The sequence below is a fragment of the Carassius carassius genome, chromosome 45, assembly GCF_963082965.1.
Source record: "Carassius carassius chromosome 45, fCarCar2.1, whole genome shotgun sequence".
Lineage (NCBI taxonomy): Eukaryota > Metazoa > Chordata > Actinopteri > Cypriniformes > Cyprinidae > Carassius > Carassius carassius.
Window position 1 is genome coordinate 22,986,214 of NC_081799.1, and position 27,725 is coordinate 23,013,938.

Here is a 27,725-nt window from a genome sequence, read left to right on the forward strand (position 1 = left end):
TTGCTTCACTGGGAACTTCACTTTACTCAATAATCTATTTGTATCAGAATAGTAGCCAGCAATATCCTCCCTTGAAAGGGTAGACCAGTCCAAAAATTCAGTATTACAATCATAGCTATCACAAGAGAGCATTGGCATATCCTCAACATTTATCAATATAAGCACAGGCATATGATCAGAAGTGGCTGCCCCATACAAAATATCCATACCCACTATAGAAAAGTGTGCATCAGCTGTACTGATACAGTGATCCAACCATGAGGCAGCATGCCAAGCCTCACTTATATAAGTATAAGTATTTGAGGGTAGAAACTCTCGACTTGATAGCATTAAACTGTTATCCTGACAAAACTGGATCATGTGATTAGCAAACAGTGAATTTCTGTCTGCAATGTCAGCATTCATATCCCCAATTACATAAATACAAGAAGTATTGCTACACTGAATAAAAGAATAAATAAAAGCAAGCCTATTAAGATATTCAGCTTCATTCTGGATACATTCATATGGTGTATAAACATTAAGTATGATGAACTCCCTGCCACTGTAACTTAGCTGAACACCAATACACCAGTCTACATCAAGCCTAAGCACATTAACAAGTAAATCAAGTCTCTTGTTCCACAGTATGGCCACACCCCCAGGTATTCTACCCCTGATTATTCTCGAACTAAGATCAGTTGTTGATTCCCCTGCACCATGAAAATTGACATTAAGAATGTTTAATTTTGCCAAGTCTTGCTTTGCCAGAAACGTCTCTTGTAAGCACAAAATGTCACAATTTTGCAAGAGATTGTCAACAACCAAACGGCGAGCCCTGTCACCTGCGCCCTGGCTCAGACGCAGGCCACAACAGTTGTAGGACAAAACACGAAGAGGAGCAGACATATGAGTGAACTAGTAAGTGCTCGCAGCACCAGTAGACCCACTTCTTTGCTCAGCAGACAAAATTAGTTTATTATGTCCATATATAACACATAACGTTTTGAACTGTTGACTTTTTATACTTTTCACAAATTTAGGATGCTTTCTTCATCTCTCAGTGTTTTGAGGACAATATAAAAATATATTTTTAAATTTTGTTCATTGTTTGTGGATTTTTTATTTATTAATTGTTTTATTGAAATAATTCAAAGATTTAAAACATGTTGATCTTCTGATATTTTAGGTGTTTTCCACCTTTGTCAAAAAGCAGAGGTCAGAACGCTCAGGCTTTGACCTTACCAGTATGGCTTCAGCAATGTGATTTTGACGTGTCATTGGAGGAAACTATTTTTTACCGCGTCACATCCTGAAAGTGAGTGAGGGATAGGTCACGTGACGGAGATTCGGCGCTCTCCTTCTCCGACTACTTTTGAATTTAAAATATAATTAAACACCTCGATTCATATGGACGGGCTCCGGGGCTTTCTGAAAGATGGTCGTAGGTCGGCTCTCGACCGATGCTCCGCGACGCGTCATCTGCGGCGCGTCGGGAACATTTCCGAACGCAAAATCGAGTGTTTTGTGGGTTGCAGCGTCACGTGACCAGCACGCGCCTCGGGTAAAGATGGCGCCCGGCGGTTAGAAAACAAGCAGCGCGAGCAGCGGCGACATCCTTCACTCCGCCGCGACGCTTGGGATCCATAGAAACAGTGTTGAGTACGTCTTTGACTTACTGGAAATTAGCTGTCAGACAGCGGGATTTCTCTCTTTTTTTGTCACGCTCACAATTTCCGTCGGTTTAGGGCCGCTAAGCGAAGGTATATTGAATTTTATTGCGGGTTTTTTTTATTTGTATGAAAGCTGAGGGAGTCTTGCGCTAGGCAGCTAACCTGAGGCGAGCCGTTAGCGCACTTTTGACAAAGTCACTGACAGAAATTATTCGCTCATATGTCATTTTTTGGCACTTTGGGGTCCTTGGGATTATTTAAACCTGGTTATAGCCTATTTAAATAGCATTTTGACTCCTCTTTTGACGTTAAGGTTGATAAAACGAATCGTGAGGAAAATTAACGTTAGGTTAGCTAGCAGCCACCGTAAGCAAGACTGAGGGGATGTTTCACCACATGCAGCATATTATTATTTTTTAAATAACTAGACTGTATTTTGATGTTAAAAGCGTGTCATAACCCATGATCTGTTCTTCGGGGAAATATTTAACATCTCCGCCGAATATTTGACGACTCAAACAGCACGTTTAGTTCACCGGTTGTCTTATGTTGTACGACAGTTTATTATATCTCAACGTTTTGATAATTTCGGAGATCATTAGAGTTTTCTTTGGTTTCTAAACGTGCAAGCTGATTGACATTAACGTCCAGTCAGACCAGGAAGTATCTTTTTGGATCAGTTTTGGCAAACACGTGTGGAGGTGGATGTTGTGGTGAGCCATTAGCAGCATTATAGCACGTTGTTGCTCCAGTCAGTACATTTCTTGACTAATTAGTATTGTTTAGGGTTAAGTATTCAGTCGCAAAGTTCTAACATTAATAACATTCAACAGCATGTGATGGAAAAGATGTGATTTTTAATTGGGGGTTATGTCATTGTCTTTATTAAAGATGTGTGCAGTTCAAGAGACCGACTGATGTTAGTAAAAATGTATGTTTAGCAACATCTTTATGATGATTGATATTAAAATTTTCTCTGTCCTTTTAGACGATGGATCCTGGACAGGATTTGCTTCTGGCTGCTCTTAGTGAAAGTGGAATCTGCCCTAATGATCTTTTTGATGTTGACCCTCAGGACACACTTCCACTCCCTGCTTCACAACAGGTCATTTAAAACGTATACATGCAACATGGTGTACTTATTTACACACAGTTTAACCCCCGCCCTATTCAAAACTAAGACTGGATATTATATACTTATTATTTATTACATAATAAAAAAATAAAAAAAACCTGCTACGTGTACTGCATTAATGGCGCTTTTCCACTACACAGTTCCAGCTCGCCTCGACTCGGCTCTGTTTGGTTTTCCACTGTGTAAAAGTTGTACCTGTACCGGCTTCCAGGTACTTTTTTTCGTACCACCTCCGGCGAGGTTCCAAGCGAGCTGAGGTGATACTATAATGTGACCTGAAAACACAGCAGACTGCTGATTGGTCAGAGAGAATCGTCACTATTCACTGCGTCATCATTACACGCGCCAGCAATAGTATCCAGATAGTTTTTTCAGCAGTGTTTCGTTTTGCTGCCCTCAGCCTCTCCTGAAACAATGTTTGTCTTCTTGCTGTGACAAACAGCCACATCCCGAGGATCAAAAACAACATGCACTCGATTTCCTCCATTGTCCTGTGTGTGTGGGTAGCGGGTGTGTGTCGCGTAGAAGATTACGTCACGGCTTTCAAAGTTTCCTGCAGCGTCGCTATGACAACCAGGTACTATTGTGGAGGTACTATCTGCAATGGAAAACGGAGCGAAAAGCGAGCCGAGGAGAGTCGAGCTGGTACTGGTAATGGAAAAGCGCCATAAGATAACTGAAAGTTGTTATAGCACTTGCATATCATTGCTTATTTGTTGATATCATTGATGATTTTGTTGTAAGTCACTTTGGATAAAACTGTCTGCTAAATGTAAATGTACAGTGAACCTGTCAGTTAGTATATGTTAATGTTACAGGTTAAAATTAATGTCCCAAACTATTACATTTTGTCACAATTTAGTTTCAGATACAATTAACATTATATACAGAAATATGAGTTGCACATAAGAAAATTGTCGTCAACTTAATTATATTAAAATAATAGTTTACTAGTGGATTTTATTCAAACCTACATTAAATAGTTAAGAACATATAATGTTTATGCCATATACTCTTGAGTTGTTTTTCTAGCTAAGTAATGAGCTATGGATATTGAATGGCTTTCCTGAGGTGAATGTTGCTTTGTGACACCTTTTGAAGTTGAAACATTGAATTGAGTCATTACATGTCTTCTGATGATCATTCATGTTTATTTTGTGCTATAACTAGTAGTAAAGTGGAAAGAATGATTGGTTCACATGGCGCTTGAACTGAGGCCCTACAGTGATCCGTTACAACATATTGAAAAGCCCCAGAACCACATTTATTTATTGAATTTTGTGATAGTATTAACACCATTTAAAAGCTGAGATATCAAAAGCAACACAGCACAAACCATATTGAGCTTGTAGGAAGTAAGGCTCACTACAAATATTGTTTAGCTAAGTTTTGTACATTCAACAATAGAAAACAGCAAAGATTGATTTAAGAATCAATATTGGTTCATCGAAATGGTCAACCCAGACCTACGTAATTCTGAAATTAAAGCATTCCTTCTCAAAGTAGCACATTTGATGACTAACAAGTGATGATTGAGTCTAGGGCTGTCACGACAATAGCAAAATCGCGCTATTGACAAGCAAACCACAGAGGAATGCAACGACCGCTGCAAACGTGATTTTTACGTGTTTTCTTTTTCGTAAGGTGCTTGTATACTGAATATTAAATAAGTTCGCAACAATAACATAATGTGTACCATTTTTGAGAGAGGCGGGGCATAGAGGACCTATAATAATGTACAGTATTTGAACATTAAAGCATGTCAACATATTCTGTTACACCAAATAATAATCTTAAAAAAAAAAGCATCATATGAACCCTTTAATAGAAAGTCTCTAGTCCAGTCGGATATGAGGATCAGAACTAACTGTTATACATATAGGCTAACAATAGCCTAACAATCGTATTGGCAGGTTTATGTTCTGTTATGTGGACTATTATTTTGTCATTTTCTTCTGTTTACTACTTCCAGTTTGAATGCTGTTTGGTTTCGAGCTTCATTGGTTTCTGAATATGAACTCGTTGTATAGTAACACACATACGCACACAGATTATATATATGGCAATAATAATGCATGTTGCGCTATTGAGCTACTTAAAATTACTGCAAATAAAAATCCTTTACTGCGACAGCCCTAATGGAGTCATCTTTTTTCTTTTCCTTTTCAGTCAGTCTCATTAAATGCACTTGACATTGGTCTCCGTAATGAAGCTTCTGGAATTGTCAGGATTGAACCTACAGTACCACCTACTCCTACAGTCACAATCAGGGTAAGCATCACTAACATCTTAAAATCTAGTTCAGATTGCAGCTTATTCTGGCCAAGAACCAATGTTGTTTTAGTGTCACTGAATTACTATTATAGTTTTTATTCGTATTTGAAATATTATTATTTTATTTTCCATTTTAATTTTAGTAAAAATTTTAGTAATTTTATGTTTTTGTAATTTGTTGTCCAGTTTTTTTTATGTCAGTGCAGTTTTTATTAATTTAAGATTAAGGCCACGTATCCACCGAATCGTTTTTAGCCAGCTGAAAATGCCCAGCTGTGAGTGCTTTTTTTTTTTTGAGACTCTGGTTGCTATGAACCTACAGTACCACCTAATAATTAAAATAAAAAATTTAATTGTTTTCAAGTAATGTAATCTTTTATGATTTTAGTTAACTATAATAACCCTGCCAAGAACTGCCCACTTAGACTGAAGGGCAGTATGTCATGAGGAAACCAACCAAAGTTTTTGTTTATAGTTGCTGTTTAGGATTGTTTATCAGTATTTTATACCTAATTTATTTATAAATCTGAAAATGATCTGCATTAGAAGTTTCTGCTAACTTGCAACTAAGTGAATCAAACAGAACTGATTTATTTATTTTTAACAACAACAAAGAAAAACACTGTTTGCATTAATTTCTGGAAGTTGCATCAAGTCAGTCAGATTGGAACTAATGATTTCATGCCTTTTTATTCTGTGAAATGTAATGCAGACAGTGAGTGAGCGAACTGTAGGCGGTCTGTCTAAAGCTGCTGCTTGTGTGACATTTTAGTATTTGACTGTAAAGCTCTGAATTACGCATTAATTGTATATTCTGTGTCATCTTTGCAGGAGAAGCCTCAGCCCTCAACAACCAGCTTCGTTTTAAATCAACTGAATCAGTTGCCATCCCTGGGTACAATTGTAGTCACCAAACCATCAGCCGGGACCACATCCAGGCAGACCATCACAGTAACCAAGGTCGTACACACCAGTTCAACAGCACAACGGAGCTCTTCATCCTCGCCCACCGTTTGCACTGTGGTCCCACCGAATAATGAACAGATCAGGTTGAAGGACCTTCTCAGAACCAGCAACCTGAAGACAAGCAGCCTTGGAGAGCTTATGAAGTTGAAGCCCCCACCAGACATAGCGCAACCTGTTGCTACGGCAACAGCCACAGGCACAAGTGAGTGCTGGCAGACGTGTTGGACCTCGAGCGATCATAGATGGTTTTTTGCTTGTAAGGGTCTGTCTATGCAGCTGTCGGCTTTGTGGCACTTTGCAGATCTAATGCTGAGTTCCAGTTTGCGAGTGCTGCCTCCAGCTGTCAAAACAAGAAACCAAACCACCTTTGGTGGCGTTAAAGCCGTTTAGATGCTCTTAAGAATTAGACCTGTTTTTAGGTCTATTTTGTTACAAACATTTTTGATTTAATCCATAGTGCATTTAAAGATGTTTGTCAGTGTTTCAGACCAGTGTGCTTTATTATGATAGTATTATTTATATACCAATAGTTTTTAATCAGTATTTCATATATGCTATAATTTATTATTGTTTTTTTTCAATAGTTTTAGGTAGATAACCCTGCTTTAAACCAAATAACTGTTTGATAATTTAAAACCGTTTTGAATTTCTTGTATTTCTTGTGCATTATAGCGTTTGAGCATTGACTACAGCTTGATTAGAGAGACTGTGTGGATGTAATCATGCTGTTTTTTTCTTTAATGTCAATGCTCTTCCTTTCAGAAATTATTCTGATCTCCACAAAGATGGTGAACAGATCAGGTATGGGTAGGGTTTTAACTGCAGTGCACGGAGTCTGTTTTCACAGGTGCTCTCATGTTGTGGTGGGGCTGCTGGGGGTGTGTGTGAATATTTGTCTCATATTTGTGATTTTTTTTTTTTTGTCTCTTTTCTTCAGCGGAATTAAACAATGGCTTGAAAAAGGAAGTGTCCAGCAAAGATGTAGCAAGAATCTGGGTCAACGATGACATGAAAATGCGGAGCTTCTCACCTGTAAACGTAAGTTTATTTATTTTGTGTTTACATGTAATGAGACATTCACTGAGGACTTAAGCTGTCATCTACATTTTTCGAATTGTTTTTATTTATTTGAATGTAGAAATTACCAGGAATGAAGGAGGAAGAGGAACCAGAGGAAGAGGAAGAGGAGGAGCTGGGTCATGCAGAGACGTATGCAGAATACATGCCAATGAAACGTATGTATAATCATGTTATCAGAGTGCTTAAGGAAAGGATTGTGCACAGCTAGCAATTGTGCATTGCATGTAATCTTTGAAAATATTGGATTCTTATTAATAATAGTGCCAACTAAGCCATAGTTTTTATTTTTTTTTACCATTTTGTCAAGCTTGTGAAGTTGATCTTATTTCGTCTCTCAGTGAGAATTGGACTGCGGCACCCTGATCCTGTGGTGGAGACCAGCTCTCTGTCCAGTGTCAACCCACCAGATGTGTGGTACCGGCTTTCCATTCCAGAGGAGACCATCGATAGAGGCTGGTTATCTGCCCTACAGCTTGAGGCAGTCACGTATGCTGCTCAGGTTTGGACCTTTTTGCATATTCTAACCTCAAATGTTATTACCACTTATGGCACTTTTCCACTGCATGGTACAGCACGGTTTCAGCTGGGTACAGTACCTGGCAGAGATGGGCACTCGAGTTAGTGACTTGGGACACGTGTCGCATTTTTATAGACTTCAGACTCGATCTGAAATGACTCCAGACTTGACTCGTGAATATTTTTAATACAATTTGAGTCTTTTATCCTTGGATATTTATATAATTGACATTCAGAAAGTGGACCGCATCTGCACCCCGCCATCCACCAGGCCCAAAGCCGTAACACACAGCACCATTTTAAGAGCAACGCGTCAAAACAGAAAAATAAAAACATTTTAATTTCATTAAAACCCAGCTTAAAAACACTCCTGCAAATAGTTATATTCTTTACTATCTTTTTTTCTATCTATAATCTATGACTTTGACGAGCTATTCAAACCAGATGTGATGAGATATTTTTGACGTTTAGCATTATTAATCTGTAGGCTAAGAAATATGTAGGCCAAATTATCCGTGTTAGATGGCTAGGATGGAATTTTAACTTTGAAACTGTTAAGATATCTTTCTTTTCTGCTCAGGATGAGAACGTTTTGATTATTGTTGATAGTAGGGCTGGGTTTTCAGAACAAATTTCAGGATTTGATACTATTTTCATAAGCTTGCAATTCGCTATAGATTTATATATATATATAGATATATATATATATATATATATATATATATATTAGGGGTGTAACGGTTCACAAAATTCACGGTTCGGTTCGATACGATACACTGGTGTCACGGTTCGGTACGTTTTAGATACAGCAAAAAGAAAAAATTAGCAGATACATTTCCTTGATTTTTAAAAAATGTTTTATTTATTAAAACTAACAAAGTATGTTTTTTTTGTTTTTTTTACATTGAACAATGATGGAGCTATTGTTTACCCATCTTCTATGGTGTTTTCTTAGCAGCATACTGTATAAAACAAAAACAGCTCCTTATAAAAAAATTAAAATGTTATATTATTGTAGTAGTTATGAACAAATACAAAGATGTAACTTTTTATATGGAACTCTATAACTCTTTATATTGAGTGTGTTTTTACTCAATTGGTTCTCTATAGGGCTTATGTTTTTTGGAACAAAGCAGGAATTACGGTCTGTCTGAAATGGGCTCGTGAAGGAATATTGTAACTGGGCTCAATTACATTAAGCATGTTCTTAAAACCTACGTTTTCCACTACAGAGTGGGCCTTTCACACAGGACACGGTATGCGCTTCGTGCCCTTCAGATACAACGCGATTTGCGCTGCGCTATGGCGTAGGCGGAGTTTTAAAAACTTTTAGCGGGAGCTCTATCATAGTCTGTTGTTCCTTGAATGGAGATATGTCTCCATGACACAGCTTTCCTGACGATGTCCCTATACTACCTCAAACTTGTATCGTACAGGTCAGGAAATTCTGACACACACAGTACTGTACTAGCCGTTCATTCCTTTTGATTTCCGTGCTTGTTTTGGATCCTATTGGTCGCGCTGGTAATCGTCACAGAGCGCAGCGGCAAAAGTTGAACTATTTTGAACTTTGACCGCGGCGTGCGTGAAAGCACGCAAATGATGCGCACCGCTGCGCTTGCGCTTTGGTCGACGCAGCAACAAAATGTCCTTGCGCGGAGCAAGCCATTGAGATGAATGGGTTTTATAGCGCCGCGCATACCGCGTCCTGTGAAGGCCCAAGGCGCTCGCTCACTCAGTACACGCTGAAGGCTCGTTGCAAAATGGCTAATGCGTTTAACAGACCAGAAATAGAAGATCCTCCAATAACCAACAGGTCTGGTGTTTGGGTGCACTTTGGATTGGCCATTTTGCAACGAGCCTTCAGCGTGTATTACTGAGTGAGCGAGCACCTGACTGAGTAGCCTAACATAAACATATAAGTTGGTATTTTTTTCTTCTTCGGGGGTGTCAGGGGCGTTGCCTGTTACGTCGTTTGGGTTATTGGGCTACCTTGTTGAACGCATATCATTATATTTCACAATTTTATTTTATTTTTTTCCAAATATAATTAATTAGTCCAACGAACCGTTCGGTCCATAATGCGTACCGCGTACCGAACCGAAAGCCTCGTACCGAACGGTTCAATACAAATACGCGTATCGTTACACCCCTAATATATATTGTTATATTAGGGCTGAAACAATTCCTCGAGTAACTCGATTACAAAAAAATTATCAAGGCAAATTCCTCTGCCTCGAAGCCTCTTTTAATTTATTTTAAATCTTACGTCAGGTTCTTTCACAATTATTTTTTTTTAATTTGACAGAACGTGTTTACGTCACCCACAAAGCAGAAGGAGACGCAAGGAGTCAGCAGTGTTTTGATTTGAGGGCACGGGCAAACGTAAAGAGAGCATCGTGGCGTGTGTCCATTGCAAGATAGAGCTGGCATAGCACAACTAGGTGATTAGGCCCTGTGATTTCCGAGATGCACAAAACGTGGAGGGAATCACGGAATCCAGTCATAAAAACGGAATTTACAGTTAAACGCGAAATGGTACGGAATTTGCCAAATTTTGAATGAATTAATCAAAAATAGGTCATTGCACTTACATCAAATCACGATATGGACTAATATCTGTAAATATTAAGCCGGAATAGTCTATTAAAATGAATCCTGCATGTTCTGTGTGTCTCTGTTAATGAATGGAGCAGAAGCGCGACTTTACACACACTGAAGTGTGCGTGACGCTTGCGTTAAATGCACTTAATTCATCTGTCAACTTTATTGTCATTGTTCACAGTACAAGTACCGACAGAGAAACAATGGGTAATAATTAAATGTTTATTTTTGATGTATTCATTGCATTCTATGCATTTAAAAAGAATATATTTATATAAAGGGAGCTTAGTTGTTCATTTTAAGAGACCCAGGAGTCTTATTTTCGCTTGCATAATTAATATTGCACTTTAATTAAGCAAAAACACATTTTATCCGATTACTCGATTAATCGATGGAATTTTTGGTAGAATATTCGATAGCTACAGCCCATATATATATATATATATATATATATATATATATATGGTACAGTACATGCTAAATTCTCTCAAGGAAAAAAGTCAGTTGGTACTAATGTACATTACTATGATGTTAAAGGTTAAAATTGACTGATTTGTTAAAATTACACTTTTTAAAGTAATAGTTACATAATATTTATACTTATGGTAATTTATTTATATATATATATATATATATATATATATATATATATATATATATATATATATATATGGTACAGTACATGCTAAATTCTCTCAAGGAAAAAAGTCAGTTGGTACTAATGTACATTACTATGATGTTAAAGGTTAAAATTGACTGATTTGTTAAAATTACACTTTTTTTAAAGTAATAGTTACATAATATTTATACTTATGGTAATTTATATATATATATATATATATATATATATATATATATATATATATATATATATATATATATATATATATAAATAACACAATGGTGGTTATTAAAACTTGATAGATTTATTCAAACATAAATAAAAAAACATAGAATAACAGTAAAATGTATAATGAATGTTATTTGGTGCATATACTTCGCAAAATGCCCCTCTCTACAGTTTATTTTTTTTATCTGACTAATGTTTATGGTCATCGCACTGCAGTGATCTGTCACTCCACATTAAAAAGTGCCAAAACAGCATTTATTGTTTGAGTACCGCACTACAATAGAGAATCTGAAATCGGAGACTTTGTTTCATATTAAAAGTACCATAGCACAATGCTTATTGTGATGTATTGGATGGGAAGTGCCCTTCAATGTTTCAACCATTAACTGAAACCAGACTAGACTAATCGTTTCTTGGGATTTAAGAATCCATATCGTTGTGTAAAACTGAGAATCGATTAATAACAAGATATAAAATTTTTATTTTATTTTTTTTACCCAGCCCTACTAGATAGGCCTGCAGCTTTTAAGTAAATATTAAAATAGATTTCAGCAGGAAAACCCTGAACATGAAACAGTATTTGTTTTTTCTCACATGGTCTTGGGTAAAAATACAATACGTGTATAAAAAAAAAAAAAAAACTTTCTGACCTTCTCTTGGAAGAAAATCTAGAGCCTGCGCCTATAAATATACCTTACTTATCTCATAAAGAAATACTTTTTTTGTACGGTTTTGCAATATGTGTCAAATATTTCCTTAAGTGTCATAGTAGATCGGACAAATTATTTTTGAATTTGATTACAGAAAAACTGTTTTGAACATGGTAATGGATTAAAACATAAAGGAAAACACAAAGGAAAAACACAAAGGAAGCGTATACAATAACCTTACATCTTAACATCTTTTTTTTTTTTTTCAAAGCAGATCATAGATCATATATTTGGTCTATAGTTTATAAAACAGCTTCGTAAATAGGAAGATTTCAATGCATGAGGATTCTGAATGTGCGCCATTAAATGAATTGAAACTTAACTCGGACTTGTGACCAAAGACTCTAGACTTAACTCAGACTCCAGCTACAAAGACTTCAGACTTGACTTGGACTCCAGTAGGGCTGTCACTTTTTATTCGATATTCGAATATGCATTCGAACATGACGTGAAATATCCGTAATCGAACTATAAATAAAATATCCGGTTTTTAAAATGTCATGTGTAGTGCATTATTTACAGTCTATGGTTAGACCGTTTGTTTTTTATTTTATTATTTGCCATCTTATCCAGTAGAGGGCACTCTAGACGTATTGTAGCGTAGGCCCATGACCAAATCAAGTAAATAATAGCTAGTAGCCAGGCACGTCTGTGCGCTCCGAACGTGTGTTCTCCACCGCGGGGAACATTATAAATTTTTTTCTTTTTTCATTTAGCCTAATGATGTGGGATATGTATAGTGGCACTTCATATAAGTTGATATTCGAAGTTGATAACCTGCTGTTTCAAACATTAAGTAAAAAAATAATAATAATCCAGATAGTCCCGTTTATGACTCACTGTTAATACATTTGTGATTGAATCTCCAATAGGCTACAGTTTTTTTTTTTTTGTGCGGGGGGCGGGCATGTAGATATTCGAATACATTGCATGATATTTGATATCCATTCGAATTTAATTTTTCTCAAAAGTGACAGCCCTAGACTCCAGTTTAAAGACTTGGGAACATCTTTGGTACCTGGTTGAGGTTCCAAGTGAATCGTACTGTTACCAAAACATGACGTAAACTCTGCTGATCACTGATTGGCTGGAGAGAATCGTCACTTCCTCTGTCACTGAACTTGCAACACAGAGACACAACAGAACCTCTAGATTTAAATAAGCACAGCCAGCGAAGGATCGAATGCAACCATTTTGAGCAAGCTCACCTTTTTTTTTTTTTTTTTTTTTTTTTTTTTACAACCGACATTTCATTGTCTGTAGATGGAGTACAGATGTTCTTCTAGTTGATGGCAGAGGAGCGGATCCAGAGAGCGCTTGATAGGGTGACGCAGAATGAAAAAGGTTTTCAGGAGTCGCAGCAGTAGAGGCGCAACTATTACGAATAATCCCGCCCACTCTAAAGTGGTACTATACTGCCGTTGAAATGCAAACGGAGCGGTGCTGGGTCGTACCACGCAGTGGAAAAACACCATTTATAAAACCAATTAGTTCATTGTTTAGGTCAAATCACAATTACTATAGTTTCTAAAATGATGTATTACAGTATTTAGATCTGTTTCTTTCAATTATGTCTCTTCATACAGCAACATGAGACATTCCTACCAAATGGAGACAGAGCAGCCTACTTGATTGGAGACGGGGCCGGCGTTGGAAAGGGTAGAACCATTGCTGGAATCATATATGAAAATTATCTTCTTGGCAGGAAAAGGTCCCTCTGGTAATCACTTGTTTTCTTCGTCCTTCATGCTGCTTTTTGGTGTGTAATTGTATCATTAGTCATGTTTTTTTTTTCCACCACCGGTCTGTACAGGTTTAGTGTCTCAAATGACTTGAAATACGATGCAGAGAGGGACTTGAGAGACATCGGAGCAAAGAATATTCAGGTCCATTCGCTAAACAAGGTACATTGTGCTTCTTAGCCAACAAAGATGTTTTTGTGTTTCGAGTAAAAAAAAAAAAAAAAAATTTCTACACATCTCTTTCAGATTAAATATGGAAAGATCTCATCGAAACACAATGGGAGTGTGAAAAAAGGTGTGATCTTTGCCACATACTCATCCTTGATTGGAGAGAGCCAGTCTGGGGGAAAGTACAAGACGAGATTAAAACAGTTACTACACTGGTGTGGAGACGACTTTGATGGTGTTGTATCCTTTCAAGCTAAAAGGAAATAGTAGGAAGGAAGAAAGTCTGAGATTTGTCAATTTTATAACAAAATTCATACAATGAATGACGCTTTGCTCTTTAATGTGGCGTTTTGGCACTCAGTTCAAGCTTCAGTATTTCAACTGTGGAAAGACATCAATAATACAGCTTGTAAACAATGTCATTTAACGTTATGTTTAGCTTAGGAAAACCATCAGTGTCTGAAGCTTGCTAGCTAAAAAAAGTAATTAGGGATACTTAATAACATGCAATTATATTAAACATGCAGTTTTGCTTAAAAACAATTACTAATAAAAAATTACGTTGTGATATATTTGTGGTAGGTAATTTACACTGTCTTCATAGAACATGGTCTTAATATCCTAATGATTTTTGGCATAAAAGAAAAATCTATAATTCTGACCCAAACAATGTATTGTTGGCTATTGATACAAATATTCCTGTGCAGTGACTTATTATTTATGACTTATTTCACATATTTCAGCGGCAAATTAATATATCGATCAAAAGCTAATAAACACTTATAGCCAGTTCAAATGTTTATATACAGATCAGTTTTTGCGTTGATCTGTTAGACAGATTTGATGAATTAATTGATAATAAAAGAACATTTAATTTGGCTTTGATTTTCAGAAAATGTAAAAACTTGTTTTTCATATATATATATATATATATATATATATATATATATATATATATATATATATAAAAAACGCATCTGTGCATCACCAGTTGTCATGATATCATAAAAGATATAAAAAATCAAAAGTTCTCATTTTGATATTTATATTTTTGACATTCATAGAATGAACATTACTGCACTTCGACTGAACCACAATGAAAAGCTTCACATGGTGTGATTGTATTCAGCTCTCTGGTAACTATGGTGACTGATTCCCTTGACTGAGCATCTTAGATCATATTTGATGAGTGTCACAAAGCCAAAAATGTTTGTCCCATTGGGTCATCCAAGCCCACAAAGACTGGGCTAGCAGTTTTAGAGCTGCAGAATAAGCTGCCAAAAGCCCGGGTTGTGTACGCAAGTGCTACAGGTATGTGACTGTGGATGTTTTGTATCTGTCAGCATGGGTGCATTCGTGTTTCTTTTTCCAATGCATTTATTTCTGTATTTTGCTATTCATACATGTTTTGTGTAGGAGCGTCCGAACCCCGCAATATGGCCTACATGAATCGCCTTGGGATCTGGGGGGAAGGAACTCCATTTAAGGAATTTACTAATTTTATCCAGGCTGTTGAAAGAAGGCAAGTCGATCAGATCAGAGTTTGTGTCCTTGCTTTTTAGTACCAGCATGCATCCTCAATATTGAATGCAACCCTGTTTTGATTGGTTTATTTTAGAGGTGTTGGTGCCATGGAGATTGTTGCCATGGACATGAAGCTGAGAGGAATGTACATCGCTCGACAGCTGAGCTTCACGGGTGTGACATTTAAAATCGAAGAAGTTCCCTTAACGCAGGTGTACATCAAGATGTACAACAAAGCGGTTCGCTTGGTGCGTAAAGTGATGGAACTAAAACTGAATTGCGTTTTGCCATTAGCTTTGTGTGACTTTGAATCCTTTAAATGATTGCAAACTTGCAGTGGGTCAGTGCAAGAGAGAAGTTCCAGCAAGCTGCCAACCTAATGGATGCTGAACAACGGATGAAAAAGTCCATGTGGGGTCAGTTCTGGTCCGCCCACCAGAGGTTCTTCAAGTACCTGTGCATTGCCTCCAAGGTTCGGAGAGTGGTGCAGCTGGCCAGAGAGCAGGTTAAAAATGGAAAGGTTAGATTGAACATTCTCTTATAACAAAAAAGCTTTCATAGAAAAAGAATTACAGTGATATAGGTTGTGCTGATCTCTAACCTTCTCTGTAGTGTGTGGTGATTGGTCTTCAGTCAACTGGAGAGGCTCGGACCCTTGAGGCCTTGGAGGAGGGAGGAGGCGAGCTCAATGACTTTGTTTCCACTGCAAAGTGAGTGTAATACATTTGCAGGAAGTAGTTTTAATATTTTGTCCAAAAATGAAAATGTTCTCTCTAGGGCTTTGCGATTCAAATCGCGATTTTATATCGATTTCGATTAGTGTGCGCGATTTTCTAAATCGCTTTATAGCACGATTTTCTGCAGCCCCGACCTCCCACAGTATGTTATCTGAACCAATCGGGATGCAGCACACCTAAGTACAGCGTGAGAACAGAGCAGACTGGGCATATACCTAACTCCAGGTTCACACACTTTGTGATGCGTAGGCTTTTTTTTTTCGAGCCCATGTTAACGGATCAGAACGTTCCCACTGCACGCAGTAAAAAGATGAGAACAGAAAAGGTTATAAATAGAAAGGTGCGAAAAGATTTAATATCTTGTGCGTGAGCACAGAGAGAGTTGTGAGTGCACAGGACACAGGTTGAGTGAGAGGAGACACGTTGTAAGGCAGCATATATCTGAGCCTTATACAGTCAATGATCTGTGCACGCGCATCTGGTTTTGTTAACGGAGCAAAGGAAATCTGCGAGCGAGTCAGTGATGCGCGGGTTGATGCAAAATGAGCGGTTGCCCGAGGTTACGAGTCATCCAAAAATATTTTTAATGATATTCAGGTCGCGGTCGTTCGGGTCCTTTGAAATAAAAATGCCTATTAAACCTTTGTCATTTATATAGTACTAGACACATTTTTGAAATACATAGGCCTACACTTTATTGGCTGAATAACTGGCATGAAGATGACGCACGAGCTCAGTCTGCAGGTACAGATGGAGGCGGCAAAGAAGACTGCATGGGGAGCAATGTTGCTGTTTTTGGTAAAACATGATTTTGACGACTTCATTAAGTTTTGTTTTCTGGAAAACTATTTTTAAAAGATTTTCGTTTTGTATAAATTGTATCTTAATTTTGATCCATGTTTTATCAATCAGTTGCCCGTATTTAATAAATAAGAAGCAAATATATAGCCTAGCAGACAATGTAATAAGGCGCCGGCAGGATCACTTGCATTGCATGTGAACTAAACTCAACGTGTGCCTCACAGATTTGAGAAATATAGGCTATATATTACAGAAAGCTTGAAATGTCTTATTTTAAACGAAAATAGTCAAACCAAAATAAATGGGCTACTCTCTGATGATGTAATCCATATGAAATGTGCATTTCTCTCTGGCGTTCATGGCGAGGCCGCATCGTCATCTTCATCTTTGCATTGACACAGAAAACACCAGTTTATTACCAAACAATAAAATGACTCCTTGCATATTTTCGAACCAGCAGGCCATTCTGGGTTGAGCGAGACCCCACGGAATGAGCGAGCAGAGCGGGATATTCAGAAATGCGCTCTCCGCTCACGAGCTCTGATCAGAACAAACCCGAGCCTCAATGTCTGCTGACCTTGCAGAAACATACAAATAGACATAGCCAGACCAGACTATTTTAGTACAAATTATGAGCTTACTGACGATATTTAATAATTCTTGACAAAATTATAATATTATTATTTTTTTTTTGCCTAGTTAGTTTTGCCTACGTGCCCAATGATGCTACGGTGAGCATTTACTGCTTTTTAAAAATGCGGGTCGGGTACAATTTTGTGGTCCGAGTTGCGGGCGGGTTAGTCGAAAACATCCGTCTGGTGCGGGTTATTAATACATTGACTCGCGCATCACTGGTGCGAGTCGATAGATTTGTGCTTGTGCATTATTTTAATGTGCTTTCACTTTACAATAATGCGCTCTCTTTGCTGCTTCTGAACCGCGTACACATAACTTACTGTATACGCACTGCAGATGTTCCGATACCCTTTTTCTCTTCCCGATACCGATTCCGATACCTGGGCTCAGGGTATCGGCCGATACAGAGTACTGATCCGATACCTGGGTGTGTATCTGTATATACAGCTGTATATACTACTAGCCCTCTGTAAATTGTTAGAATTATTTTATGGTGTGCTCCAGACTTATCCCTTGATAAAACATGAACAAATACATGGTTATCTACTGTATTTATTACAGTATTTATTATCTGACATGAATTTGACAGTAATATTATTTAATTTCTTAAGCGAAAAAGAACTTCAAATGCAGCCAAAAATCTAACACCGCAAACTAAAAAAGGTATTTTAGTATTTTAGTTTTACAATATTAGTGTATAAAAAACTGCAACAAATAAGTCTAGGAATATAAAAAATTCTATATTAATCAGATAATCTCTTTACAACAAAACAAGTAAAAAACAAGCAACCGTCTAGGCATAATTATTATTATTAATAGAGACGTATTATTACTACATAGAGACGTAGCTAAATCTACTGTAGGCTACAACAGTAGCTTAATATATTGTCAATTTACTCGCCATGAAGATCTTTGAGTGTCTGTGTTTATGATATGACAGTTTTCTCAAATGAAACGTTAAATTCTCATGAAGTGACGGTTTATGCGTTCATGTCCTCATATAGTGACACACGGCAGAGGCCACAAAACAGCGAGCTCCCGTGCATCTGCGCCCGTCTCCTACAGAGATGTAGACTTTGCAGGAGTAATATTTAAATAGTATTTTGCAGTTTACTATTCACAGACACTAGTATATATATTCGGCTACAGTCTGGAGCCCTGCGCTTAGACTAACACGGAAGCGACTGAACGCGCCTGCGGGTAACGAATATACTCAAACATACTACCGGTTCTACAGAGACGCTGGTATCATCACATTTTAAAATTTTCAGCACCGTCTTGGTCCCTAGTCGCCGTTTTACTGTCTGGTTGGTCCAGTCTGAAATACTGCTAAACAGCGGACATACTGCTAACCACTGATCTATAATATAGAAGCGGCTTCACTGTCTGTTGGCAATTTAGAACGCGATGAGCGATCCAGTCATATATAGATCAGTGCTGCTAACGCGTTTTCATTTCTTCTTCGCTGCTCTACACAGGGGTTGCTTGTGGCATTACAGCACAACGTCCTGTGTTTGCAATGCATTCTGAGCAGCGAAGAGGAACCGTGCAGCGGTTAGGCAAAGCTAGCGTTCATAACTAGGTCTTGAAAATGGTATCGGATCGGTATATGGGTTCATGTACTCGCCGATGCCGATGCCAGAATTTGTTGTGGTATCGGAGATATTTCCGATACTAGTATCGGAATCGGAACAACTCTAATACGCACTGCTACAGTGAGCTTTATGACCAATGCATGGCAAAAAAAAAAGAAAAAAAAATACCCTGAACACTGTTTTATTTTATTATTTTATTTTTTTCCATATGTCTAGACATTTTGTTTGACATCTTTACTTAGTGATTATTTTGACTTATGTCTGTTCTAGAGACATTTGATAAAGCTCTCATTGGTTTTCTTTTGGAAATATGTTTACAATTTATACTGAATGCATTTATGACTGTAAAGCATGTCTGTGTGTGTCAAAATCGTGATTTAAAATCGAAATAGCAAAATTGATCATAAAATCGTGATAGGTTTTTTTTTGTCCATATCGCACAGCCCTAGTTCTCTCCCTCAGGCCATCCAAGAGTTTTTGTTCATCTGAACAGGTTTATAGAAATTTAGAATTATAGCAAAATTCACTGCAGAGCATCCATTGATGAGCAAGTGATATATAATGCTAAATTTCTCCAAATTGGTTCTGATGAAGAAACAAACTCCTCTTGGATGGTCTGATTGTAAGCAAATTTTTATATTTAGGTGAACTCTTTCTTAAAGGAAAATAATTCCTTTTATACATGCTTAAGTCTGTAACAGATGAAAATGGACAAAGGATCATTTTCAATTATATTTTTAACTGAAAGTATCTATGCATGATTTTTTTAAAAGGGGTGTACTGCAGTCCCTGGTAGAGAAGCATTTTCCTGCACCAGACAGACAAAAACTCTTCAGTCTTTTAGGTATCGACCTAAGTGTGAAGGAAACGCCTTCGCCTAAACAGACATCCTCTGAGCAGAAGGGCAAAAAGCGAAAAGGTACTATTCACATGCATATGGAAACCACAGTAGTGATTCCTTGTTATATTTAGCAGCAGTTTTTACTCTGAAACTGAGTTTATTTTGATGTTGGAGGAAGTAAAACCCCTCTTGAGCTTTTGGATTACTCGTATTGAAAATGAGGGTGTGTAACCAACGTGGGTGACTTGTGTTTGCAGGTCCAGAAACAAAGCAGCAAGTGAAGAAGGCTCGTAAATCTGGGGGTCTGTCTGGTACCAGCTCAGACGAGAGCAACTCTGATGATTCGGACAAAGATGCGGAAAGTGATGACAGCTTTAAGTCGTTAAGCTCAGGGGAGGAGGATGAAGATGACTTCAACCCTTTTAAGGATGATTCCAGTGAGGATGAGGAAGATGGTGAGAATCTGTAGTCATTTTTTAATATAGTGCTTTATACAATGGACCCTTTTCATAAACTTACAATTCCACAGTAAATAACATTGTAAATTATTACACCCAAGCCTCTATATTTAGTAGCACTTTATACAATGGGCCCTTTTCTCACAGACTATGATAATACAAAGTTATCAACATCAAGCAGCTTGATGTTGATAAACAGGAAATGAGCATTGTTAATGTTGCAGCTGTTAAGCAGCTCTACAGAAGACAATACTGTCATTATTTAACTTGGGTCAGTTCAGCGTTGATACACTTTTGTTCTGGAACTGTATCAATGTTGCAAAGTTAATCAGATATAAAATTAATCCAGTTTAGCAATAAGCAGCTCCAAAGAAGACAATAGTGTTTTTTTTTTCCACCTTAATTGAATTCAATGTTGATACCATATTAATTTTCAAATGCTGACAACTGTTTGAAACTTAGATCCCTGGCTCATCAGAAAAGACACTAAAAAGAGCAAAGACAAGAGGAACAAAAAGAAGAAAAAGAGCATTGATCCAGACTCTATTCAAAGTGCCTTGTTAGCCTCCGGGCTTGGAACAACCAGACCCACTTTTACAACCCCCGCCATCAAACCTTCCAACAACACGGTTGCTGTAGGTAAGTGAACAGTGAGTTACAACTGAAAGTTGTTCAGTAAAGCAGTATGATGAAGGTCATTGTCCAATGTATACCCATACTAATAACCACACTAAATAATTATTCTTAAGCCAAAAGTGAGCCAGAGGAGAGCAGCTATGTAACCAGTCAGGATGCTGTTGAAGATGCCCAGCAGATGAAGAGGAACCTGCTGGAGAAACTGGAGCAGCTGGCAGAGGATCTGCCGCCCAACACGCTTGATGAACTCATCGATGAGCTGGGAGGCCCTGATAATGTTGCAGAGGTTGGCCTTTTCATAAAGACTATTTTTAAGGCCACTTGTAATTTTGTGAACACTGTATTTAATTAAAACAATGCCATTTTAAATGTGTGTCTTATGCAATGCAGATGACTGGCCGCAAAGGCAGGGTAGTCAGCAATGACGATGGCAGAATTTCCTATGAGTCTCGATCAGAACTTGATGTTCCAGTGGAAATCTTAAACCTCACGGAAAAGCAGAGGTTCATGGATGGTGATAAGGTATGCTGCTTTGGTTTTACCCACATCTATGTAATGTTTTGATTATTATGAACAACCTTTAAGTAGTTCTGTGTTCACCTTGGTAGAACATCGCAATTATCTCAGAGGCTGCTAGCTCTGGTATTTCACTTCAAGCCGACCGCAGAGTGAAGAACCAGAGGAGGAGGGTACACATGACATTAGAGCTGCCCTGGAGTGCTGACAGAGCTATTCAGCAGTTTGGTGGGTACATAGTATCTATTTTTATTTATTGTATCTTCATTATTATGTTTTTGTATGTGTATAATATTATAAGTATTCTGTGTATCTATTAATACAGTATAATTCTTGGTTCACAAAATCTTTGGATTCTTTGCAAACAGGTCGAACACACCGATCCAACCAGGTCACAGCACCTGAGTATGTGTTCCTCATTTCTGAACTTGCTGGGGAGCAGCGATTCGCCTCAATTGTTGCCAAACGTCTAGAAAGCCTGGTAAGTCCCTTGTGCACATGTTGCACTCTAATGGGGTCAGTTTTAATTTTGTATGCTTAATTGTGTTTGTCTTTCTCAAATAGGGGGCGTTAACGCATGGAGACAGAAGGGCAACAGAGACGAGGGATCTCAGCCGATTTAACTTTGACAACAAAGTAATATTAGATCACACACACCGTCAGTATTAAATAGAGTTGTTGTTGGACTGTGTGCTGATGTCTTTTCTCATCTACAGTATGGCAGAAACGCTCTGGAAATAGTTATGAAGTCTATTGTCAGTCTGGACTCTCCTTTAGTGTCTCCACCTGCTGACTTTGATGGAGATTTCTTTAAAGGTACAGTTGATTGTTTTTAATAACGGGAAGAAAAGAGTCACTGGAAAACTGTTAATTTATTTTAATGGCTTGTATTTTCTTTTCTTTTTTTATTCTCAGAAATCCGCAATGGTTTAATTGGAGTGGGACTGATAAATGTGGAGGATAGATCTGGTGTCCTCTCACTGGACAAAGGTGAGTGATTTTCAGAGTCATTTTGATCCTTGGTTTTTCTTTTCAACCAAAATGTTCAGGGTGCATTAAATTCAAATTAAAACCATAGCAAGGTATAACAAAAGTTTTAATTATCATTTTAAGAATTATTAAATTTAGGGACAGAAAACGGAAATCACCTTGGTGAAAACAAGATTATGAATGACTGCCGTCACAGGAAAGAAAAACTTAAACATGAATTAATTCTACAGCTTTTACTAGTATGGGCTCAATATATTATAAACTCATTACGGTTGTATGAGCAAAATCCAATGTCAGTTGGTCTCTAAATCGCTTGCATTTATGTATTCATTGGATGTTTCTAGACATTTAAAATATTAAATAAAACATGTCTGAAGTAATTTAGACTTGCCAAGTTTTCATTTTCTCATGCCACATAACTTGTATTAAATTATTATTATTTTTTTTTTTAGACTACAACAACATCGGGAAGTTCTTGAACAGGATTCTTGGAATGGAGGTCCATCAACAAAATGCTCTCTTTCAGTATTTCTCTGACACTTTGAGCGCTGTCATTCAGAATGCTAAAAAGAGTGGAAGATACGATATGGGGATTTTAGGTAAGAAAATCTTTTAACATGACTAAAGTCTTAAATATTATAAAGACTTCAGTTTGGAAGTTCTAATGAAACAAATATTGGACCATAGGCCATAAAACTCCAATATAAATTTGTCAACCAAAAGATAATTTTAGATGTTTAATTACTATTTTGAGCATTGGGACTGCTAGGCGCAAAGGCTTAATAAACTAGTTTTTGTGAAAACCTCAAATTCAACCAAAATGTTTCACTTTTTTTGCCTGTAGCTCAAAATTAACCTGTGTGCATTCCGACTACTTTTGCCAGCATTTTAATGTAGGGAAAACCATTTTAGACTTTAAAATGAGCTTGTTTTGTTCACATTTTCAAATTAAATGTATGTTTTGTTTGCAGATTTGGGCTCTGGAGATGAGAAAGTGAAGAAAGTTGATGTAAAGAAATTCTTGACGCCAGGATATTCCACCTCAGGGCACGTGGAGCTCTATACAGTATGTAAAATAGGTGTCCATGTTTATGAGCATCATTGTGATGCAATTATCGTTTATGTATGTCACATTTGGCTGATGAGCAAAAATTGCTCCTGTCTTCAGGTGAGCGTGGAGCGGGGAATGTCATGGGAGGATGCCACCCATGTCTGGGCCGACCAGAACGGACCGGATGATGGCTTTTATGTACAGGTGAACAAGCTTTTTGTTTCCCCTTAATGCACCCCACGTTCAATTAATTAACTACTGAACCTAACAGCATTCTGTTTCATCTCAAGGTGCGGAATAACAAGAAAATTGCCATCCTAATAAAGGAGGTCGATCCCAGAAAGAGACTCTTTATGGTGTACAGACCAAATATAGGAAAACAAGTTAAACTGGAGACTTATGTGGACATCAAAAAGAGAAGTAAAAAGGTATTAAATTACTGTAGTGATTGCATTTTATGTTTTTGGTTAATCATTGGCATCAAATTATAATCTATGAGCTTTTTTTTTATTTATTCCGATGTATTTTCCATTAGTTCAGTCAATATTTTTATTAAGAGATCTCACTGGTTATTATAGGGTTGACCACACGTCCTCTAGTTCTACCTAAACATGCCGTGGCTTAGATTTCTAAATTGCCTGAAATGTCCATTGTTTTTATACTTGTTAAAGCTAATATGACCAAAGTAGGTTGACAAGTAGTGCTCAGTCGTTGTACATAATTGACAAAGCATGGCATGCAAGGATGTACAGAGAATGTCAAAGCAATGCAAATATGCATTCACATTATGTATGAGGACTTTTGAATACATTAAAAAGAAAACAAAGTTTTTGGCAGTTTAGAAATCTTGGCTAGGACCTGACCGTGAAAAAGAGGACAGATCGTCACACCCTAGTTATTGTGTCACTTGAAACAGCTTGTTCTAGCTAGACTCGAGGTGAAACCGCATCTTAAAAATATCCCAAAATAGAAAGCATGCTTTTTGTCAGTTGCTTTGAGATTGAGTCATCTTCCGTTTTCAAGCAGCACATTGGACTAATTACAGACAGTCATGATCACATCTTGAATTTTATCTTCAAGTGTTTAACACCAGCATTGTTCGTCACATGACTTTCAGGGTTCCCAGCTGCATGTCTAATGTTCTGAGAACTTCTGCATGGCTATAATGAGGGTAATGTTATCATGCAGATTAAACCACTTCTAAAAGTCAATATCGCAAATCAAAAAGATTTCTCATTTGGTGCTTGGTGAATGTTAATTTTAGCCTCTTTTGGCATCCTGCAGACAGTTTCATGTTATTTCCTCAGCTCGTACAGCCTCTAATCCTTCTCTTCTCAAAATAGGTCCTCTCTGATGACGCCAAGCAGCACTGGATTGATCAGTACAGCTCCTCTGCGAATGTCTGCTCGCACGCGTACTGGTAGGTGCTTCTTTTAAGTCATTTCAGAAGGGAAAATAGAAACAAACATGCAGTTTCACTTTTGATTTGGTAAGTCTGAAAATGTTGTCATGAGAAACTCTCTACTTGACAGGCGAGGGAACTGTAAGAAAGTGTCGGTGGGGCTACAGTGTGAGATCGGGCTGCGGTGCAGGACCTACTATGTCCTCTGTGGCTCTGTCCTCAGTGTGTGGACCAAAGTGGAGGGCGTGCTGTCTTCAGTCAGCGGATCCAATGTGAAGATGCAGATTGTACGTTTGAGAACAGAGGACGGGCAGAGAATTGTGGGTAGGTTGTCAAACAGTTACAAGTACAGATAAATACTTTATTATTGTACAGCAGAGTGTACTTCTCAAAGTAATAGTAAACTTACTAACTACTCCATGTTTTAATTTTAACTAAACCGCTGTTGTGTGGAATGTTTCGTTTCATTTTAAATTTAATCTAAGTAAACATTTTATGCCTTCATTTGATTACACAATATAAATTTGTATTCAATCATAAGTCCAGAACAATTAAAGCGCAACAGTATTTCAGGGGGGGGGGATTAATTTCATAGGTCCCTGTTAATGTAAAAACAATAAATTGTTTCAGTTGATTAGACATGCTTTCTGATCAGTACAATTGAATTAAAACCATTAAAAAGGAATGTTAAAATGGATAAAACATTTCATTAGCCATAAGAATAATTTTTTTGTTTAACCTTTACAAGTTGTCATTTCAATGAATTAGACATGCTTTATGATTGCAAAAATGTTATTTAATTCGTCAAGCAGAAATTGTGCATTTAAAAAAAAAAAAAGAGCCAATGGGTTTTCAGGTGCATAAAACAAACAAGTATAATCATCGAGGTTGTCCACACACTGGAGAAAATGCAATCAGGCCAAAAAAGCCTATCAAAAATGTGTTTTATTTTTTGTATACAAAAGTGCTAAAGTGACAAAAGTGCAAGGTGTCTTCAAAACAGGCCAAAGAGCAAACCTTAATTTAACTAACAAAACAGAAAAAATCAAATCAAATGCAACATAGGGAAAAAAACTAAATGGATTTAATAGGGCCCTAAAGTTATTATTATTATTATTATTTTTTTCACCGTTTTCTTTTTTTCTTCTCAGGTCTGATCATTCCCGCCAACTGCGTGTCGCCGTTGATCAACATCCTCTCATCATCAGATCAGTCTCAGCAGCTGGCCGTGCAGCAGCAGCAGATGTGGCAGCAACTCCATCCACAGAGCATCAGCCACACAGTCAACACATAGCGTGACACAAACACCCCTTGCTTTAGGGCAGATGCGGCATCATAAGCCAGCCAGCCACTCTTCAGGCACGCCGCGAGGAAGACAGTGCTTGTGTCGTATTTAATATTTCAGGGTTCATGTCCAAAGAGGACTTCTTGCCAAAGGAGCTACAGAATCAGAGCTCTGTGTGTCAGGAAACTGCACTGAAAGGGGCAAAACTGGACGATACTTGGTCAGGACGTTTCCTTTTCCACAACCTCCAGTCTGCTAAATCATGGCCTGTGCTTTCCATCAACATGCGTGGCTTTATGAAGTCACACACACTACTATGTACACAGGACAGCGCTCAGGGGTTGCTCACAATCTAGTTTATCTTCCCTTTTCTTTTTCTCCTCTCTCCTGGCCTCCATCTGTCCCCACCTTCAGCTTTCTGACCCAGCATGTCTTGGGCATGATGTTGCTTGTTGACCACTTAATACAGTCCATGATTTGAAAGCAGGAACGCGACTGGTGTAAGCGGTGCAAACCCAAACGATTGAATCAGAGACGTTGCATGGCTTGCCGAACCCTTTGGATTTTGTTTAGTTTATGAAAGTGGGTCAGCAGGTTTTCGGGGCTTTCCAGCATTTCAGTTTGAGTCGATTTGTAAACTGGAACGTCCTCTACAGAGGGCCACATTAGTCAGTGCTTTTGCTCCGTTTTTCTATTTCTTGCTTTTAATGATTTGCAGTCACTCGTGTTATTGGGGACAAAAACCTCATTTCTGCTGTAAATGTGAGTTTGACACACGCCCGGACTCTACTATATCTTGATGTATAGTCGCATATCTGAAATGTCATGTTTTTGCTGAATTGTAGATGTCACAGCACTCTGAACACAATTTCATTCATCCTTGCACGAGTTGCACTACTGATGGATCTGTTGTACAAATAATCTATGGTAAAATTGAACTGACTGCAAGATCTCTACCTCTTGCATATGACCAATAAATCTTGTGGATTACCTCGATTTCAAAATGTCTTTACTTCAGGGGAACCCCTTCTTTTTTTGCAGTCATAATGTATTTAATTTGATTTTTCAGCTACTAAGGAATGAACGAGAAACTAGTAGTAGGTAAACCTGAAATCTTTTATTTTCAGTATTTGGTGTATAAACATAAATGTACTTCTGAAAGTCGTACGAGTTTATGTAAAATAACTAGTTTATTTCAGTATACTTAATGCAAAAAGCTTAAAAATAATTATCCACTTTAACAGGATTAGTTCTCAACTAAAATTCTTTTGAAATATGATCATCTCGCTTGATTTTAAGTATTTAGATCTAAAATTGCAAATGTTTTTTAGATCTTAGGGGAAATTTTCAAATGTAATCTATGATTCTATTTCATTGCAAAAAAAAAATCCTTTGCATTTCCCTCTTTTTTTTAAGTGTATTTTTTATTAAAACTGGTAAAGTAAAACCTATTCTAAAGGTATTACTTATTTTTTTATTATCATTATTAACGCTTTTATAGCTTTTCCAGTTGTCACTGTGATTAAGGACAACACTGGTTATTTTTTCATTAATTC

The 27,725-nt window shown here is 37.5% G+C and overlaps 1 protein-coding gene across 1 annotated transcript; it reads left to right on the top strand.

The window, feature by feature from the left end:
- Positions 1–1,289: 1,289 nt before the first annotated feature.
- LOC132127760 (protein strawberry notch homolog 1-like) lies at positions 1,290–27,165 on the top strand. The gene is made up of 32 exons (XM_059539837.1): positions 1,290–1,641; positions 2,641–2,757; positions 4,957–5,058; positions 5,893–6,229; positions 6,965–7,065; positions 7,166–7,262; positions 7,446–7,606; positions 13,374–13,507; positions 13,601–13,691; positions 13,776–13,937; positions 14,873–15,008; positions 15,114–15,219; positions 15,316–15,469; positions 15,559–15,741; positions 15,834–15,931; positions 19,764–19,909; positions 20,089–20,286; positions 20,752–20,928; positions 21,039–21,211; positions 21,316–21,447; positions 21,534–21,669; positions 21,810–21,922; positions 22,006–22,077; positions 22,158–22,257; positions 22,357–22,431; positions 22,884–23,030; positions 23,403–23,497; positions 23,600–23,686; positions 23,773–23,910; positions 24,826–24,902; positions 25,015–25,208; positions 26,036–27,165. Exons 2-32 carry the CDS (start codon positions 2,644–2,646, stop codon positions 26,176–26,178), a joined length of 4,179 nt encoding a protein of 1,392 aa, XP_059395820.1. The 5' UTR covers positions 1,290–1,641; positions 2,641–2,643; the 3' UTR covers positions 26,179–27,165.
- Positions 27,166–27,725: the final 560 nt, after the last annotated feature.

Coding starts and splice junctions, on each gene's coding strand:
- LOC132127760 (XM_059539837.1), top strand. CDS start 2,644: ATGGATCCTGGACAGGATTTGCTTCTGGCTGCTCTTAGTGAAAGTGGA. Junction 7,263..7,445: donor AGAATACATGCCAATGAAAC/GTATGTATAATC, acceptor TTCGTCTCTCAG/TGAGAATTGGACTGCGGCAC. Junction 22,258..22,356: donor TGATGGAGATTTCTTTAAAG/GTACAGTTGATT, acceptor TTTTATTCTCAG/AAATCCGCAATGGTTTAATT.